Here is a 21,443-nt window from a genome sequence, read left to right as displayed (position 1 = left end):
TCCTGCAAATGTCCCTTTCCAGTCAACTTCGGCCAGTTCCCTTCTCATGCCATTGTAATTTCCTTTATTCCACTGAAATACCGACTCATTGGATTTTATTTTCTCCTTCTCAAATTTCAATGTGAACTCGATCATATTGTGCTGATGGAACGCAGCAGGCCAGGCAGCATCTATAGGAAGAGGTACAGTCAACGTTTTGGGCCAAGACCCTTCGTCCTGACCCTTACCCTTGTTTGTATTGCTTGAATTTCCAGCATCTGCGGATTTCCTCGTGTTTTTGATCATATTGTGATCACTGTCCCCTAAGGGTTCCTTAACCTTAAGCTTTTTATCACCTCTGGATCATTGCACAACACCCAATCTAACACAGCCAATCCCCTTGTGGGCTCAACAACAAGCTGTTCTTAAAAAGCCATTCCTTGGGCATTCTACAAATTCTCTCTCTTGAGGTCCAGTACTGACCTAGTTTTCCCAATCCACTTTCATGTTAAAAACTCCTATGATTATCATAACATTACCCTTCTGACATGCCTTTTCTATCTCCTGCTGTAATTTGTAATCCACATCCGAGCTGCTGTTTGGAGGCCTGTATACAACTGCCATTAGGGTCCTTTTACCCTGGCCATTTCTTAACGCAACCCATAGAGACTCTACACCTTCCGATCCTATGTCATCCCTTTCCAGTGGTTTAATATTATTTCTCATACACAGAGCCACACCACCCCCTCTGCCTGCTAACCTATCTTTCCGATATACTGCATATCCTTGGATGTTCAACTCCCAATGGCAGTTATCCTTTAGCCAAGTTTCAGAGATGGCCACAATGTCATATTTGCCAATATATGGCTGAATTTCAAGATCATCCATTTTATTCCTTATGCTGCATGCACTCAAATACAACACTCTCAGTCCAGTATTTGTTGCTTTCTGATTTAACTGCACCACTCCAGTTCCCATCCCCCTGCCAGATTAGTTTATCCTTCCCTAACAGCTCTATTAAACCTGCCTGCTAGGACATTGGACCCCTTTGGGTTCAGGTGTAACCTATCCTTTTTGTACAGGTTGTTCCTCCCCCAGAAGAAACCCCAACGATTCAGGAATCTGAAGCCCTGCCCCCTACACCAGTCTTTCAGTCACACATTAATATGCCTGATCATGCTATTCTTGCACTCACTAGCACGTGGCACAGGCAGCAATCCTGAGATTACTACCCTAGAGGTCCTGCCTTTCAGCTTCCTACCTAACTCCCTGAATTCTCTCTTCAGGACCTCCTCCCTTTTCCTACCTATGTCATTGGTACCAAATTGTACCAAGACTTCTGGCTGTTCACCCTCTCCCTTCTAAATACTCTGCACCCAATCAGAGACCTCCCGTACCCTGGCACCTGGGAGACAACACTCCACGTGGGTACCTCTGTCACTGAGGTACTTTCCAACCTGAATAGTGATAGAGATATCACTGGTTGGAAAGTCTATAACCTCAGTGTTTGTGGTTGTACATACTACTGATACAGGCAGGGCTTGGAATTGAGTTAAACAAATCATTTCAAAGTTGCTGGTGAACGCAGCAGGCCAAGCAACATCTCTAGAAAGAGGTACAGTCGACGTTTCAGGCCGAGACCCTTCGTCAGGACTAGACGAAGGGTCTCGGCCTGAAACGTGGACTGTGCCTCTTCCTAGAGATGCTGCCTGGCCTGCTGCATTCACCAGCAACTTTGATGTGTGTTGCTTGAATTTCCAGCATCTGCAGAATTCCTGTTGTAAACAAATCATTTCTAGTTTCTGAGCTTTTGCCCTATCCTTCCGCTCACCAGGCCCCTGCTCAGTGGGTCATTAGTTCCCATGCTGCCGTACCTTCACCTGGATCTCTGGTGTCCACACTGCTTCCCACTAACTGGGACCCTGACACCCACTGGGTGACACCTATAACACAGAACGACACAGCAGAGTGCAGGCACTTTGGCTCATGATGTTGTGCCGACTTTTTACCCTACTCTAAGTTCAATCTAACCCGTCCCTCCTACATGGCCTTCCGTTTTTCTGTCATCCGTGTGCCTATGTATCTGCCTCTGTCTTTACCTCTGGCAGGGTGTTCCATGTGCACACCATTCTCTGTGCAAAGAATACTGACTTTGTTTCTAGTCACCCTTGTACTACCATTTCTCTGGAGTGAAGGAGGATGAGAGATGTACAAGATGATAAGAGGTATAGATCGAATAGACAGCCAGAGACTTTTCCCAGGGCAGAAATGGATAATACGAGAGGGCATAACTTCAAGGTGATTGGAGGAGGATGTAGGGCTGGATGTCAGAGATATGGGTTTTACACAGTGGAACACACTGCTGGGTTCTGGTTGAGGCAGATAAATTAGGGAGATGTACGAGGCCCTTAGGTAGGCACGTGGATGAATGTAATGGAGGGTTATGTAGGAGGGAAGGGTTAGATTGATATTAGAGTAGTGTAAAACACTTGCACAACATAGTGGGTCAATGGGTCATCATATGTTGTACACCATACAACTGTGCTGTACTCTTCTATGTTCTATAAATGGCTCTGAGCTAAGAGAGGTTTTGGGGCTGCACACATCCAGGCAGGTAAAGAGTAACCTGTGTCTTACTGGGGTCATGCAGCAGAGTTTTCGGCCTTGGGCCTGCTCTCATAACTATGTGGCGGGCCTAGTTGGGTTGATGGTTGCTGGCGAGGGGTTGGGGGCACCATGGCAGTGTGGCAGTTCGTGCAACGCTATTACAGTTCGGGCATTCCGGAGTTTGGAGTTCATTTCTGCTGCTGCTCTGTAAGGTTTTTACACGTCCTCCATGGGTTTTCTCCAGGTCCTCTGGTTTCCTCCCACAGTCCAAAGACATTAATTGGTCATTGTGAATTGTCCCATGATTAGATTAGGGTTAATTGCCTTTGTGAGCTGGGACTGCTCAGCATGAAGGGCCAGAGGTGCCTACTCCGTGGTGTAGAGATAAATAAATACCGAATTCTACAAGGATAATAGTTCTTTTAGTTCTCTGCCATTTCTCTAAACAGAAACAAAGCATCCCCTCCCCCTCTCCTTCAATATGTTTCCCCAGTCACCAAGTCCCGTGTTCCATACTGTGAAGTAGTTCTCCAGTAAGTCCATGTGAGGGGATGTACATCTGAGCAAAGCTTTCTTGTATTTGCACCTGTTTGTTTTCCGAAGACCAGAGTCACCCGTATTGGGAGTAATTATCTGGTGGCCAATTCTAGATGCCACCTTTCTCTTTCAAAGTTCAAAGTGAATATATTATCAAAGTACATATATGTCATATACAACTGTGAGATTCATTTTCTTGTGGCTGTTTACAGTAGCTGCAAAGAAACCCGATCGAATCAATGCAAAAACTACACACCAAGGTGGACAAGCAACTAATGTGCAAAAGGTAGCAGACCATGTGAATTCAAAACAATAAGTAATAATAAATCAATAACACTGGGAACACAAGTTATAGAGTCCTTGAAAGTGAATCCGTAGGTTGTGGAATCAGTTCAGAGTTGAGGTGAATGAAGTTATCCACGCTGGTCAAAGAGCCTTGGATCTGCAACAGGATTGTGATCTGAATGTGATTTCAATTTCAGGGGAACATCGGATCATCAAATTGGGGATTGAACCTTCTTCAAGAAGAGAATGTGATCCCTGATATTATTGTCCTGGCCCAGACGTGTGAGATTCTTTCAGTTAGAGGGTGAGTAATGATCCTCTCAGGAAGTAGACCTGCAGAAGTGTAATCTGTATGGTAGTAATATCAGTAATAGCTGATAATGTTAGTTTGATCACCAGAGAGTATTTGAGGTGTCATCAATACTGACCTAACTTAGGAGTGTAACCGTCAGAGTATCGCTCATTGTTTCAGCTCCCTTTTTTCCACAGGACTTGTCTGTATGTGTTGGGTCTCCTGGCGAAGATGAAGCAGGGCTGTGACATCCTGAAGCAGCACAACTGGGATTCGGTCAGACACAGCCGCAGGCAGCCGTGGCCTGTGGCCCCTGATGACACGGAGCAACTGTACAGCGAGCTCTCCTCCATCCCCAGCACCCTGAGCCTCAGCTCCGAGTCCACCAGCTCCAGGCATAACAGCGAGAGTGAAGCAGTGCCCCAGAGTAAGTACCTCAGCGAGATGGGGGGCTTTCCAAGCAGCACAGTACACATCGCTTTGTGAGATGTACAGTGGCTGTCACACTGTTCCCAAAAATGGCAGCTGGCCACATTAAATTTGTCAGCTTAACTCTGGGGATGCCAAGTGCCTGTACAAGGATTGTAGATGCGATGTAGGTTAGCAGAAAGGAAGTGGAACTTGTTGCCATGAAGGATTTTGGACTTTGCAATTGCATTCTAGAACAACAAGAGGTATGGGGGGCTATGGTCGATGGAATTAGGCAGAATAATAGTTTGCCATGGGCTCATTGTGCCAAGGAGCCATGTTTCTGTACTGTAGTATTCTATGACTAAATAGTTAATCCAATTCCATCCAGTGATGTTAAAACACTGTCTGTTAGGACCTCTGAATTACATACTTTTTGTCAGTTTTTATATTTGTTGAATTTTGGGAACTGGAGTCAGAATCATGTTTAATATGACTGACATTTGTCATGAAATATGTTGTTTTGCGGCAGCAGTATATTGTGGCACTTAAAAAAAAACCTAAATTATACACTGTGTGTGTGTCTGTGTGTATGTCTTTGGTGACCTACAAGGTCTGCTCAATCTCCGAGTGAAATATAGGTGCTGTTGTACCTTTGTTGGGCCCAGGATAGATTTTTAGACGTGTTGACACCCAGGAACTTGAAACTGCTCTCCTTCTCCACTGCTGATCCCTCGATATGAACTGGTGTGTGTTTCTTCAACTTCTCCTTGCTGAAGACGACAATCATTTCCTTGGTGTTATTGATGACACCACTCAACCAGCTGATGTATCTCACTCCTGTATGCCTCTTCATCACTGGCACAGCAGGATAAGGATAGATGACCTGTCCTGAACTGCCTTTGAGAAGGTGTTGGTGTCCTAGCTTCTTGAACCACTGCAGTCCTTCTGTCGAAGATGCTCCCACGCGGCCTTTGGGTGTGGAATTCCCGGATCTAGATGTTAAGGACCAGTTACACTGCCAGTCTGGAGAGCGAGCAATTCAGAGATGGGTTTCAATGCATCCGTTGTCCTCTTCTGCCAGGTAGAGATTATTTTATTTAGGGATACAGAGCAGAACTGGCCCACCAGCAACCCCCGATTTAACCCGAGCCTAATTGCAGGGCAACTTACAATGACCAATTAACCTACCAACTGGTATGTCTTTGGCTTGTGGGAGGAAACCGGAACACCTAGAGGAGACCCACACATTCCTTCGGGAGGACGTATAAAACTCCTTACAGAGGATGCCAGGATTGAACTCTGACGCTGGTGCCCAAGCTGTAGCAGCTTTTCACTGACTGACCGGAGTACCCATGGGCCTTTCAGATGCCATTAGAGTAGCCTAGGCCAGTGGTACACACTACATCCATTCTGTGTGTCTGGCGGACGCAATAAGTGATTTTGTCAAGGTGAGAGACATTAACAGTAGGGAATGGAGCACATTGTAATGCATTAACACTAGGGATGGAACACCTTAGGTCCGCAGTCTCTGCTAATACGTGAGCTGCACAGGTTACCATCAAGTAAATTGCCGGAGGTATATTGGATTGAGAAGAACCCGTGCTTTCTCTCAGTCTTTAATCGTACCTGAAATATAACTAATTTATCCAGCCTTGATTTTTGCATTATCTGAAAAATCAGTCTTGAGAATTTTAACTGACCCAACAGCCACTGTATTTTTTGGATAGGAATTCCAAATTTCCCTGGTCTTTCAGGTGTAAAAATGCTTCCTCCTTGCACACCTGACTTTCCCATAGGCTACTGGACTTTTCCTTTTCTATACCGTATTGAGGGTTATGTTATCCCACTTTTTAAGAAAGGAGGGAGGGAGAAAACAGACAACTATCGCCCTGTTAGCCTAACATCAGTAGTGGGGAAGATGCTAGAGTCCATTATTAAAGATGAAATAGCGGCATATCTTGATAGCAGTGATAGGACTGGGCCGAGCCAGCATTGGTTTACCAAGGGCAAATCATGCTTGACTAATCTCTTGGAGTTTTTCGAGGATGTAACCAGGAAGATAGACGTGGGAGATCCAGTGGATGTGGTGTACCTTGACTTTCAGAAGGCATTTGATAAGGTACCACATAGGAGATTGGTGGGTAAAATCAGAGCTCATGGCATTGAGGGGAGGATATTGACATGGATAGATAACTGGTTGGCAGATAGAAAGCAAAGAGTAGCAGTGAATGGGTGTTTCTCGGAATGGCAGGTGATGACTAGTGGGGTGCCACAGGGCTCGGTATTGGGACGACAGTTGTTTACGATTTACGTCAATGATTTAGAGGAAGGCATTGTGAATAACATCAGCAAGTTTGCTGATGCTAAGCTGGGTGGCAGTGTGACGTGTGATGAGGATGTTAGGAGAATTCAAGGTGACTTGGATAGGCTGGGTGAGTGGGCAGAAACTTGGCAGATGGCGTTTAATGTGAATAAGTGTGAGGTTATTCACTTTGGGAGCAAGAACAGGAAGGCAGATTATTATCTGAACGGTGTGGAATTAGGTAAGGGAGAAATACAAAGAGATCTAGGAGTACTTGTTCATCAGTCTCTGAAGGTGAATGAGCAAGTGCAGCAGGCAGTGAAGAAGGCTAATGGAATGTTGGCCTTTATTACAAAGGGAATTGAGTACGAGAGCAAGGAAATCCTTTTGCATTTGTACAGGGCCCTAGTGAGACCACACCTGGAGTATTGTGTGCAGTTTTGGTCTCCAGGGTTAAGGAAGGACATCCTGGCTGTGGAGGAGGTGCAGCGTAGGTTCACTAGGTTAATTCCTGGGATGTCCGGACTGTCTTACGCAGAGAGGTTAGAGAGACTGGGCTTGTACACGCTGGATTTAAGGAGATTGAGGGGGGATCTGATTGAGACATATAAAATTATTAAGGGATTGGACAAGATAGAGGCAGGAAATATGTTCCAGATGCTGGGAGAGTCCAGTACCAGAGGGCATGGTTTAAGAATAAGGGGTAGGTCATTTAGGACAGAGTTGAGGAGGAACAACTTCTCCCAGAGAGTTGTGGAGGTGTGGAACGCACTGCCTCAGAAGGCAGTGGAGGCCAATTCTCTGGATGCTTTCAAGAAGGAGCTAGATAGGTATCTTCTGGATAGGGGAATCAAGGGTTATGGGGACAAGGCAGGAACCGGGTATTGATAGTAGATGATCAGCCATGATCTCAGAATGGTGGTGCAGGCTTGAAGGGCCGAATGGTCTACTTCTGCACCTATTGTCTATTGTCTTATCTTTATCTGTCAGCTGTACGTCGAGGAATACAGTGAATTGTGTTGCTGTGTCAGGAATGTCCTGGGGGCAGCCCACAAGTGTCACCATACTTCCAGCACCAACATACTATGCCCACAACTTACTGACCCGAACCTGTACACCTTTAGAATGTTGGAGGAAACCAGAGCACCAGGGGAAACCCATGTGATTACAGAGAGAACGTACAAACTCCTTACAGACAACAGCGAGAATTGAACCCAAATTGCCAACCGATGGCACTGTAATGCATCACACTAGCCGCTACGCTATAGTTTTTAATTTTCTACCATACAAAATCCTTTAATCATTGTGAATAAATCTAGCCTCGGGCTTTTTGATTCAATGTAATTCCAACTATAAGCAACTCCTCTTTTCCCCTGTGTTATTTGCTATTTCTGCATCTATGACCAAGTTCCTTCCTACCATTCAATGTTCAGGACCAAGTACATTCTTCTAGCTCCAAACATGAATGTATACGACTTCGGTTCCTTCCTCCACATGGTAACACTGTTTTAAGAAGCACCTGATCAGGGGCTGGTGCGGATCTCTGGCAGAAATGCCTCACATTCTGCTGTTGGGACACATTCCCTGGTTTCGGTCCCCTACCTAGCAGCCATTCTCTGAACTATTTACTGAAGCTTCAGTAAGCCTCGTATGTTTTGTTCGCTGGAAGTTCAACAAATACTTCTGGGAAGTTTAAGAGATGAAAGATCAGCTTTATTTGTCACATAAACATTCAAACTTGCATTGAAATGCACTGATTATGCCAACGACTAGTACAGTCTGAGGATGTGAAGCCTGCAAATTTCACTATGTTTCCAACGCCAGCGTAGCATTCCCACAACTTACTAACCCCAACCTGTGTTTCTTTCTTTCTTTCTTTCTTTTTAAATCTTTTTATTGAATAAGTACACAAAGGGTAAACCATATAGGCACTAATACACTGTTAGAATATAATATATTACAGGAAGTATTAATACAGAAAAAAAAATTAATACAAACAGTGCAATTTAAACCTAAAATAACAAGGTAATAATTTTTATATATATCAATAAAGAGAGGAAAAAAAACCACCGTGCAACTAAACTAAAAAGCGAAGCAAAGCAATGAGCTAACTTGGAAACAAGTAGAGTTAAAGAACTTAAAATCACGTCCTCAAACCCAACCTCCATTAAAAACAGTTAAAGAAAAGCAAGAAGGGAACATAAATATGGACCGAGAGAAAAAAAATTACGTTAAATGAAAATGTTGAATAAAAGATCTCCAGGTCTGTTCGAATTTAACTGAAGAATCATAAAGATTACTTCTAATTTTCTCCAAATTTAAGCATAATATCGTCTGTGAAAACCAAAAAAACGTAGTTGGAGCATTAGTCTCTTTCCAATGTTGTAAAATACATCTTTTCGCCATTAAAGTAAGAAATGCAATCATTCTACAGGCTGAAGGAGAAAGATTACTGGAAATTTTAGGTAATCCAAAAAGCAGTAATAGGATGGGGAGAGATATCTATATTCAATACCTTTGAGATAATATTAAAAATATCTGTCCAAAAAGTTTCCAGAGTAGGACAAGACCAAAACATATGAGTTAAAGAGGCTATCTCCCCCTGACATCTGTCAAAAAAAGGATTAATATGAGAATAGAAACGAGCTAATTTATCTTTGGACATATGTGCTCTATGGACAACTTTAAATTGAATTAGGGAATGTTTAGCACAGATAGAGGAAGTATTGACTAGTTGTAAAATCTGCACCCAGTCATCTGCCGAAATAATAAAACCCAATTCCTGTTCCCAATCTGACCTAATCTTATCAAATGGAGCTTTCCTAAGTTTCATAATAATGTTATAAATAATAGCCGTTGCACCTTTCTGACATGGATTAAGGTTAATTATAGTATCTAAAATATATGTAGGAGAGAGCATTGGAAAGGAAGAAAGTATAGTACTTAGGAAATTTCTAACTTGGAGATATCTAAAAAATTGTATTCTTGGTAAGCTATATTTATTAGATAATTGTTCAAAAGACATAAGGGAACCATCTAAAAATAAATCCAAAAACCGTGAAATACCCTTAGTCTTCCAAATTTGAAAAGCACGATCCGTGGAAGAGGGAGGAAAAAATATGTTACCTAAAATAGGGATCGCTAGCCCAAATTGGTTAAGATCGAAAAATTTTCTGAATTGAAACCAAATACGTAAGGTATATTTAACTATCGGGTTACAGACCTGTTTGTGGCGTTTCAAATCAAAAGGAAGAGAAGAACCTAAAATAGAGCCAAGTGCATAACCTTGAGCAAATTGTAATTCCAATACTACCCATTTAGGAATGGATAGTGTATCTTGGTCAAGTAACCAAAATTTCATGTGTCGAATATTAATTACCCAATAATAGAATCTAAAGTTAGGTAATGCTAAACCTCCATCTCTCTTAGCTTTCTGTAAATGTATTTTACCCAGTCTTGGGTTTTTATTTTGCCAAATAAATGAAGAAATTTTAGAGTCAACTTTATCAAAAAAAGATTTTGGAAATAAAATCGGTAATGCCTGAAATATATATAAAAATTTTGGCAGAATAAACATCTTAACTGCATTAATACGACCAATCAAAGTTAAATATAATGGAGACCATTTAAATGAAAGTTGAGTAATATAATCAATTAAGGGTAAAAAATTAGTCTTAAATAGATCTTTATGTTTACAAGTAACTTTAATCCCAAGATCTGAAAAATAATTATTAATCAATTTAAACGGAAGGTTATGATACAAGGGAAGTTGCTTATTAATCGGGAAAAGTTCACTCTTACTGAGATTTAACTTGCAACCGGAAAAGAGACTAAATTGTGCTAATAAATCTAAAGCAGCAGGGATAGATTTTTGAGGATTAGAAATATATAAAAGTAAGTCATCAGCATAGAGTGATATTTTATGGGACTTTAAGCCCCTAATCTGAGGAAAGACATCCTTGCCATAGAGGGAGTACAAAGAAGGTTCACCAGATTGATTCCTGGGATGGCAGGACTTTCATATGAAGAAAGACTGGATGAACTGGGCTTGTACTCGTTGGAATTTAGAAGATTGAGGGGGAATCTGATTGAAACGTATAAAATCCTAAAGGGATTGGACAGGCTAGATGCAGGAAGATTGTTCCCGATGTTGGGGAAGTCCAGAACAAGGGGCCACAGTTTGAGGATAGAGGAGAAGCCTTTTAGGACCGAGATTAGGAAAAACTTCTTCACACAGAGAGTGGTGAATCTGTGGAATTCTCTGCCACAGGAAACAGTTGAGGCCAGTTCATTGGCTATATTTAAGAGGGAGTTAGATATGGCCCTTGTGGCTACAGGGGTCAGGGGGTATGGAGGGAAGGCTGGGGCGGGGTTCTGAGTTGGATGATCAGCCATGATCATAATAAATGGCGGTGCAGGCTCGAAGGGCTGAATGGCCTACTGCTGCACCTATTTTCTATGTTTCTATGAGTTATCCCAATAATATTGGGAGATTCTCGAATAGCAATTGCAAGAGGTTCTAATGCAATATCAAATAATAAAGACCTAAGAGGACAACCTTGTCTAGTACCTCGAGAAAGAGGGAAAAAGGGTGAACTTAAAGAGTTAGTACGAACTGAGGCCATAGGAGAATGATATAACAATTTAATCCAGGATATAAATTTTGAGCTAAAATTAAACATTTCAAGCACCTTAAATAAATAAGGCCATTCTACTCTGTCAAAGGCTTTTTCAGCATCTAAAGAAATAACGCACTCAGGAATGTTTTGTGAAGGAGTGTAAACAATATTTAACAGTGTGCAAATGTTATAGAAAGAGTAATGACCTTTAATAAAACCCGTTTGGTCTTCCGAAATAATACAAGGAAGTGCTTTTTCTAATCTGTTTGCTAATAATTTAGAAAAAAATTTTAGAATCAACATTTAATAAAGATATTGGTCTATAAGATGCACATTGAGCAGGATCTTTATCCTTCTTTAATATTAAAGAGATTGACGCTCTATAGAAGGATTCGGGAAGTTTACCAAGTTTTAATGAAGCCTCCAGAACCCTAAATAACCAAGGGATTAATGAAGGTGCAAAAAATTTATAAAATTCTGCTGTAAACCCGTCAGGGCCAGGAGCTTTCCCCGGATTCATAGAAAAAATAACATTCTTAATCTCATCAGTGGTAATGGAAGTATCTGGCATTGAAGATGTATCCTGTGAAATCTTAGGGAAATCTAGGTTATCTAAAAAGTCATTCATATATTTAGAGTCTTGTAAAGACTCTGATTGATATAAGGAAGAACAAAAATCAGAAAAGGCTTGATTAATCTCAGCATGATCAAGTATCAGTTGATCATTTTGATTATAAATCTGATTAATTTGAAATTTAGTATAATTAGTCTTCAGATGATTAGCCAACAGTTTACCAACTTTGTCACTATGTACATAAAACTCACTTCGTTTTCTTTAACTGATTTACAATCGAGGACGAAAGTAATAAACTGTGTTCCATTTGAAGTTCAGTTCTTTGTTTATACAACTCCTCAGAGGGAGCTGTAACATATTTCTTATCAATTTCCTTAATCTTGTCCACAATTACCAGCTCCTCCTGCTTCAGCTTCTTCCTCAAAGCAGTAGAATACGAGATAATCTGACCACGAATATAAGCTTTAAAAGTATCCCAAAGGATGTTCATAGAAATATCTTCTGTATAGTTAATTGTTAAAAAAAGATCAATCTGTTCATTCATAAAGTTAACAAAATCCGAGTCCTGAAGCAACAGCGAATTAAAACGCCATTGTCTATTATTTTGTGTATTGGCCAGAATTTTAATAGAAAGCTTAAGTGGAGCATGATTCAAAATGGTTATAGAGTTATAATCACATTTAACCACTGAAGAAATAAGACGAGAGTCAATAGAAAAATAATGAATTCTTGAATAGGAATGGTGAACATGTGGAAAAAAAAGAAAAATCTTTTTCCTGAGGATGCAAAAAACGCCAAATGTCCGTCGACCCAGAATCAGAGAGGCATGAGTTAATCAAAGTTGCAGATTTATTGGGTAAGGTCCGTAGAGGAGCCAAATGGTCCAAAGCTGGAGATAAACAGGTATTAAGATCTCCGCCCCAGATCAATGAAAACTCATTCAATTTCGGGAACTGATTGAATAATGATTTATAAAATTCCAGACAGTCCATATTGGGAGCATAAATGTTAACCAAAACTACCTTTTTATTAAAGAGTAGACTACTAACCAATAGAAATCTACCATTCGGATCAGAAATAATATTATGTTGTACAAAAGTAACTGAAGGGTCTATAAAAATAGAGACACCTCGAATCTTAGCATTAGAGTTTGAATGGAACTGTTGATCATTCCAAAATTTAAAAAAACGTAGTCTGTCCCCCCTCCGCACATGGGTCTCTTGTAAAAATAAAACGTGCTTTAAGTCTCCGGAATACTTTAAAAACTTTTTTGCTTTTAATTGGATGATTAAGACCGTTAGTATTCCAAGAGACAAAATTAATAGTAGACTCCATAAACCCTAAAGTCAACCCGCAAAAAAAAGGATTGACAATAGGTCCGACCCACGAACCCGGAAAGGGAACAGAACAAACAAGAGATAACGGGAAAGAGAGCTCAACCAATGCTTCAGAAATGTAAGTAGCCCAAGAAGAAAAAAACTAAAAAGTGAAGCCCCTCCCACCACCCCTACCCCATGACCCCAAAGCTAAATCTGAAGCAGACCAGCCAGAAAGAAGCAAGCACTAAGACTACCCCCATGACTTCCGATAGACGCTCACTAAAAAAAAGTGTAAGTATAAAAAGATCAGCTAAAGTTATAAAACAGTAAAGGAATAAAAAAAAAGTAGACCAATCAAGACAAACACAATATAATACAAAGAAAAAGCCAGTAAATATAAAGAGAACCATAACGAACAACAGACCCTATGATTAAACAAAAAAAAAGAAACGAGATAATTAACATAGCCTAGTTAGGAAAAACTACAAAAAGTACATTTGAAAACTACAAAGTTTAAGGCCTCAAAGGAAGTACGTGAAATGATGCTGAGGGAATAACCACCCAGAATCCCCAGGGAAAAAGAAAGGAATGACGCAGTTGAAAAAAAAGTTTGGCAACCATGTTAATTAAACCAAAAATAAACTTTTCTGCCCATATAAAGCAAAAAAAAAATTAAACCGAACAGATTAACAGCCTCCGATCAAACGGAGATAATTAAAAATTACAATTAAGATGTTGAAGATGAAAATTGATCCAGGTAACTCTGGGCATCTGATGGAGAATCAAAAAAATGGGGAGCCCCATCAAGCGTGCGAATCCTTAAACGCACTGGTTTTAAATCCATCTTGTAGAGTTCCAACATCACAGATCTGTAACGAACCCGTTGATCCCGAATCTGTTTGCTAAAGTCTTCCACGAATCGGAAATGAAGATCCAAAAAATCAATGTAACCTTTAGGTCGAGCGAATCGAAGCAATTTCTCCTTGTCTTGAAAGTAATGAAATCGTAAAATGACATGCCGAGGTTTATCTGACTTAGACAAATATGATGGAACTCTGTGAGCCCGATCCAATAATGGTGGTTGGTCAGGAAATACGGTGGGAAATGCATCTTTTAGAAGTTGAGAAAAAAAACTTCATAGGGTTGTCAGATTCAGCAGCTTCCCGAATATCAATAATTCGAATATTCTGCCATCGCATTCTGGATTCTAAGTCAGAGTTTTTAAAAGTCAGAAAGTCAAGTTTTTTCTTCATTACAGTAATTGTTTCTTCAATTTTCCCCATCTTGAGTTCATTTTGTTGCGTGGATTTTTGAAGATTAAATATAGCAGACTGATGTTCCGTGATAGATGTTTGCATTTTATCGATTGCATCGGCAATTTTCTGGAGATTAATTGAAATTTCCGCACGAATCAGCTCTGTTACAGAGGTTGAAATTTCCATTTGAATTAGATCCGATATAGCTTTCAAAGTCACCCATGGTTCAGTCGGAGGAAGATCAGTACCTTTCGGTCTAACCGGAGGTTTGCCGTCTTTCCCGTTTTTTCCGTTCTTAGACATAGCAGACCTTAAAAACATCCGAATATCAAAAACCACAATTTGTTTCAAAGTATTATAAAAGTCGATGCCTTAATGGTTAGCTTAAATGTAGCTGATCATAGGAAAAAAAAGTCATAGAAGTAATGGAGCGAGTCAAGAACACGACTTCACTCCATGAACTCTACCAGAAGTCTCCCTGTGTATCTTTGAAATGTGGGAGGAAGCCTACGCAGTCATGGGGAAAATGTACAATACCTCTTACAGAATTGAACCCCAATGCTCCAATTGCTGACACAGTAGAGCGTTATACTGCTATGCTACTGTGCCACAGACCATAAAGCCAGAACCCCTACACGAAAACATCAGCTACATCTCTACTGTCTACTTTGCGTATGCTGCTGAGGGTATTGGCACAATTTGTGGAAAATTCCGTTGTATTCTCAACTTCCGTTTCACATACTTGGCATGATGTTTTGAAGGAGGGAGCTTTTGACCGATACAAATATCTTGCTGCTAATATTGCCAAGTGATGAATTAAGAGAGTTGTGTACCATATTAAATTGGACTCGTCAATGTTAAAAAGCTCCAACTTCCATAAGACTCTAACTGTGGGTGCTGTTTCAGGCATGTTTATAATGAACTCTTAACTGTGGGTGCTGTTTCAAGCATGTTTATAATGAACTCTTAACTGTGGGTGCTGTTTCAGGCATGTTTATAATGGACTCTAACTGTGGGTGCTGTTTCAGGCATGTTTATAATGGACTCTTAACTGTGGGTGCTGTTTCAGGCATGTTTATAATGGACTCTAACTGTGGGTGCTGTTTCAGGCATGTTTATAATGGACTCTAACTGTGGGTGCTGTTTCAGGCATGTTTATAATGGACTCTTAACTGTGGGTGCTGTTTCAGGCATGTTTATAATGAACTCTTAACTGTGGGTGCTGTTTCAGGCATGTTTATAATGGACTCTAACTGTGGGTGCTGTTTCAGGCATGTTTATAATGGACTCTTAACTGTGGGTGCTGTTTCAGGCATGTTTATAATGGACTCTTAACTGTGGGTGCTGTTTCAGGCATGTTTATAATGTACTCTAACTGTGGGTGCTGTTTCAGGCATGTTTATAACGGACTCTAACTGTGGGTGCTGTTTCAGGCATGTTTATAATGGAGGATGATCGTTACGGAAGCAGCACTACAAGCACCTTCTTCCTAGACATCACCGAAGAGGGAGACCAGCCGCTGCCACTGAAGCCCAAGTCCGCCAAGGAAAAGGAACGAAGCCCTTTAAGCATCCTCACCTCCTCCAAGTTCGTCACACGGCGCTTCTTCAACAACTTGACCTCACTGCCTAGCAAGAAACTGCGCAGCAGTAGTGAGTCCAAGTCTGCCAAGGTGGCTGCAGACAGGAAGCAGGCGCATCATCGTATCCGGGCAGTCACTGAGCCGGCCAACAGCACTGAGTACCAGCAGAGTGAAGTGCTCACAAGCATTCTCAATGGTGCGCGAATGCACAAGAGCCACACACTAAGCCTGGAGACGTCATTTGTTGGGAATAGGGACCACGGCAATGGGGGGAGTTCACAGAGCATCTGGGAATCTGAGCTAAAGCGTCCAAAGACACTGCTGGGGGAAAACCACAAGGAGCAGCTGACTAAGGACGGCAATACTAGCACCCAGTTCAAAAGCCGTAGCCAAAGCTTTAACACAGACACCACGACTAGTGGCATTAGCTCTATGAGTTCAGTTAGCTCTAGTCCCTCTGGTGAAACTGTCCGTCTCGACACAGAGTGCGGCAGCCTGAACACAATTGTCAGTGCACGGACAGTGAAGACCAGTGTGTCTCCCACGCCCCGTTGCAACCACCTACCTCTGGCTAAGTCAAATTCTGTGTCACTGGTACCCCCGGGATCATCTCACACCCTCCCTCGAAGAGCACAGTCGCTCCGAGCACCTTCCGTCACTACTGTAAAGAGCCTGACTGACTACAATTTCAGTTACACAACCCCACGTGATGCCTTTGGTTACGCCACCCTGAAACGACTACAGCAGCAGAGAATGCACTCATCACTGTCGCACTCTGAGGCCCTGGCATCGCCAGCAAAGGACGTATTGTTTACAGACACAATTACCATGAAGACAGGCAGTTTGGACTCAAGATTAACGCCAAGAAGGTAATCCTAAATTGCTCTCTTATTATCACGTATACCGAGATACTGTTGTTTTACATGCCGTCCATACTGTCCAATTCATTGCCACAGTGCATTGAGGTAATACAGGGGAAAGTAATAACAGTCTGAAATAAACTGATTATCAGAGTACATGCATGTCACCATATACACCCCTGAGATTAATTTCCTTGTGGGCATCCTCAATAAATCCATCATAGAATCAATGAAAGACCACACACAACAGACAAACAACCAAGGTGCAAAAGGCAACATGTGCAAAAAGAAAAAGAACAAAAATAATAATAATAAAAATAAGCAATAAATATTGAGAACTTAAGATGAAGATTAAGTCCTCCAAGTCTTTCAGACGGTAATGAAATCGATAGTTCGTTGAGACAATTTAAAAGTATGGTGCTTAAAGGGAAATGTTAGGTTGTAGTTTGGAAGTGGTATGGTATACTTACATGTTCTGTCAGCAGCCCACAACACAGCACTGTGGGTCACTGGAGCCATGCAGAATACAGTGTTACGGTTACAGAGAAGGTGCAGTGCAGGCAGGCAGTGAGCTGAAAGACCATAATGAGGTAGTTTGTGAGGTTGAGAGTCCATCAGTACTATCCTCGTGCAGTAAGGCTGATCAACACCTCCACCCACTAACACCCCCAACCACCACAGCCTTATCATTTCCTGTCAGATTCACCTTATGTACAGACTCCTGTGCCTACTGTCACTTTATGGACATACAATCAATCTATGGATATAAGCTGTCTTATGTATTCATATTTATTGTGTTCTTTATCTTAATTGGTTTTTTTTGGCACTGCATCAAATCTGGAGTAACAAATCATTGTTGTCCTTTACACTTGTGTACTGGAAATGACGTTAACCAATCTTGAATCTTATAACAGCTGGGCAGAAGCTGTCCTTGAGTCTGGTACGTGTTTTCAGGCATTTGTCACTTCTGCCCGATTAAACTCTCCCTGAAGTGGCTCCGTTCCACATTCTCCTCAGTGCAGGTATTGTTTGAGGACAATATGTCCCCGAGGAGACATTGGATTGCATGGAGGGAGAGCGAGTTTAAAAGAACCCTGCTCTACTCGCTTTACACTTAATGACTGTGAGGATGAGCACAGCTCCAATGCCAGATTTAAGTTTGCTGATGACACCACTGTTGAGGGCCAAATCAAAGGTGGTGATGAATCCGGAGGGGATAACTTCACTCAGTTTCACTTGCCCCATCCCAGAAACCGTGGACTCACTCACAAGGACTCTTCAAGGTAAATTTACAGCCCTGAGATTCATTTTTCTTATGGACATAACACATACTCAACAAATTTATAGAATAATAATCATGATAGAATCAATGAAAGACTGCACCAGCTTGGGCATTGAACAAGTGTGCAGAAAATGACGAGCTGTGCAAGTGCAAAAATAAAGAAATAATAAACAAACAATACATGCATGGGAGGGATACGGAGCACTATCTGTGGTCCAGGGGACTAGGCAGATTAATGGTTTAGCACAACCAGATGGGCTGAAGGGCCTGTTTCCCTGCTATGATTTTCTGATTCTAAGTTCATACATGAGAAGGTTGTGGCATTTCAGGTGCACGGACAGTGTTTCTTTACCTCCTGGACATCCTGTAACACTTGTTATCTTACTGAGTCAGTGACTCAAACATCATTGGCATTTTGGATCATGGAGAAGGTTGCCAAAGCAAGGATAATAGAGCAAAGTCAAAGTAAAATTTATGATCAGAGTATATACATCGCCATATGCTACCTTGAGATTAATTTTTGTGTTGGCATTTTAAGGAAATAAAGAAACTTAATAGAATTTATGAATAACTATACATAAAGACAGATAAACAACCAATGTGCAAATAATACTGACAGCATGATAGAGTCCTTAAAAGTGAGTCTGTAGCTTATAGAATCAGTTCAGAGTTGAGGAGAGTGGACTTATTATCATGGGTAGGTAAATTGGAGTTGATTTATTTTCCCTCTCAACTTTATTCTCCTTGTCCTCCCCATAACTCTCTGTTCTAAAGAGATGCCTTGTATTCTGAGGCTGTGCCCTCTGGTCCTAGACTATTAGAAACATCCTCTCCACATCCACTGTAACTAGGCCTTTCAAGTGGAATTGTCTACACCTGGGAAAAAGGGTGAGGTGCATTTTGTACTTCAGCCTGCAAGGTGAAGCACTGAGCTGCAGACCCCTGAAGCAGCCAGTCCAGTAGGTTCGAGTGTCCATCAACAGAGACAATGTGAGCTATGGGAGGAGCTGAGGAATTGGTCTGACAGCACTTGGAGTATTGTGAGCAGTTTTGAACCCCTTATCTAAGAAATGATTTGCTGCCATTGGAGAGGTTCCCGGGGAGTTCATGAAAATGGTTCCCGGGATTGAATAGGTTAACATATGAGGTATGTTAGATGGCTCTGGGCCTGTATTCGCTAGAGTTTAGAAAAGGGGGTTTTTCTCATTGAAACCCATTGAATATTAAAAGGCAGAGATAGAGTGGATGTGGAATGTTTCTGTGGAGGCCAAGTCATTGGATATGTTTAAAGCGGAGGTTGATAGGTTCTTGATTAGTCAGGGTGTCAAAGGTTATGAGGAGAAGACAGGAGAATGGGGTTGAGAAGGAAAATAAATCAGTCATGATGGGATGGTAGAGTAGACTCAATGAGCTGAATGGCTCCTACTGTTTGTTTGATGGTCGAAATGATCTGGCAGTATTACTCAGCAAAATCAGGAGAGAGAAAGGCCAATTGTCTTAGAGGAAGTGCTGTAATATGTTGTTCGGTGTACTTTGTGTGTGAAATTGAGGGCCATTAGTTGGCCAGTGGAGAGAACTTTCAACCTGGAGCAATATACATCAAATACTGCAGGAACTCAGCAGGTCAGGCAGCATCTATAGAGGGGAATGAACAGTCGACATTTTAGGTCAAGACCCTTCATCAGGACTGGAAAGGAAGGGGCAGAAACTAGAATAAGAAGGTGGGAGGTGGAGTACAAGCTGGCCAGTGATAGGTGAGACCAGGTGAGGAGGAAGGTGGGTGAAGTAAGAAGCTGTGAGGTGAAAGGCAGAGGAAGAGAAGAAGGAATCTGAGAGGAGAGAACCAAGGGAGAAATGGAAGGAGGATGGTCACCGGAAGGAGGTGATGGGCGGTTGGGAAAGGAAGGGATAAGAGGATCGAGACTGAGGAATGGAAAAAGAGAATGGGGAGGGGGGAATTACTGAAAATCAGAGAAATTACTGTTAATACCAGGTTGGAGGCTAGCCAGACGGAAAGAGAGTGGCCTCTTGGTGGCAGTAGTGGGGGCCGTAAGGAGATGTTGGAATGGGAAGTCACTCGTCCTCTGATCTCCATTCGTCTCCTGTTGTTCAGGTTCATCAAAGCGTTGAGCTTCGCCTCACTGGACAAAGAGGATTTACTGAGTCCGATTAATCACACAACTCTTCAACGCTCATCTTCCGTACGCTCCATGGTCTCCAACGCCACCTATGGCAGCACGGATGACTACATTGGCCTAGCACTGCCAAATGACGTCAATGAGCTGTTCCAGGTAGGATCAGGTAGTCTGGGGCCCGAGCTCACATTGTGTTTATCTGTTTAATGTAAGCATGTGGTTGTGTGTGGGTAGGAAGGCAGGTGGTCATGGGGGGGGGGCGCGCGGGAGGTTTATCTTGCTAGTTATCTCAGCATTTCTTTATTTTATTTTGGATTCAGGTGTTTAAATCCAAGGTTCTTTCAGAAGTCAGGAACGAGGGATAGAACTTGGTGCTTCACAATCATTTTGTTAAGAGTTGATAGCACAAAGAACAGGAACAGAACGGTGTCGGGGGGCCTTACTAGAAGAGAAGATCTAAAGATGGCACCTAGCATAAAACAGCTACGTTTATAGCCATAGAGATGAGAAAAATTCCATCGATAAGAGACAACCAATTAGACAATGTCTGTCTGTCTAGGTACCATATCCGATGCGGACTTTAGTGACCATGGCTTTACATATAGATCTATCCTTTTTTTAGATGACTTCCATTTCCTCGATGTGTAGCCACCTGGCTATGCTTTTGATGTACATAAGCCGCGGTCTTCCTCTAGGTTTGCTCCCCTCAATCTTTCCAGAGAGTATGAGTTTTTCTAGTTCATCTTTCCGCATGATGTGTCCTAGGAATCTGAGTTGTCTTTCTCTTATTGTTGGTATGAGTGATCGAACTGCTTGGGCTCTTCTGAGAACTTCTTCATTTGATGTGTGTGTGGTCCATGATATTTTTAATATTCTCCTGTAGAACCATAACTCAGCTGCTTCTAGTCTCTTTTCCATTGCTGGAGAAATGGTCCAGCATTCACTTCCATAAGTCAGGATAGAATAAGTGTAGCACTGCATTATTCTGTTTTTAGTGTACGTGCTCATCTTTCTGTCTGTTAATATGGTCTTCATTTTTTGGAAAGCTTCTTTCACCATTGCTATTCTGTATTTGATAACTGTGTTGCACCTACCATCACTTGTTATTAGACTGCCAAGATATTTGAATTTGTTGACTTGTTTGATGTTTGTATTTCCAATCTTGATCACACATTGTGGGATGTTTGTCTTTCTGGAGATGACCATGCTTTCTGTCTTCTTGGTGTTGATTGAGAGGCCTCTGCGATTACTTTCTGCTGCCACTATAGTGAGTAGTTCTTGAAGTTTTGTTTCTGAGTCAGCTATTAGTCCAATGTCATCAGCATATCTGGTGTTATTTATATTATGGCCTCCAATTGTGAATCCTTTGATGTCTTTGATACTTCTCAAGATATTTTCACTAT

The 21,443-nt window shown here is 41.7% G+C and overlaps 1 protein-coding gene across 2 annotated transcripts in view; it reads left to right on the top strand.

The window, feature by feature from the left end:
* Positions 1 to 21,443, top strand: part of rictora (RPTOR independent companion of MTOR, complex 2 a) — a 215,735-nt gene that overhangs the window by 166,884 nt on the left and 27,408 nt on the right. For both annotated transcript variants that reach the window (XM_063049615.1, XM_063049614.1), the window contains exons 29-32: positions 3,606 to 3,712; positions 3,898 to 4,127; positions 15,615 to 16,632; positions 20,019 to 20,196. In XM_063049615.1, the coding sequence (XP_062905685.1) occupies positions 3,606 to 3,712; positions 3,898 to 4,127; positions 15,615 to 16,632; positions 20,019 to 20,196 (1,533 nt within the window). The remainder of the gene's footprint in view (positions 1 to 3,605; positions 3,713 to 3,897; positions 4,128 to 15,614; positions 16,633 to 20,018; positions 20,197 to 21,443) is intronic.

Source organism: Mobula hypostoma, chromosome 5 (genome assembly GCF_963921235.1).
Source record: "Mobula hypostoma chromosome 5, sMobHyp1.1, whole genome shotgun sequence".
NCBI lineage: Eukaryota > Metazoa > Chordata > Chondrichthyes > Myliobatiformes > Myliobatidae > Mobula > Mobula hypostoma.
This window is presented reverse-complemented; position numbering and strand designations above follow the sequence as displayed.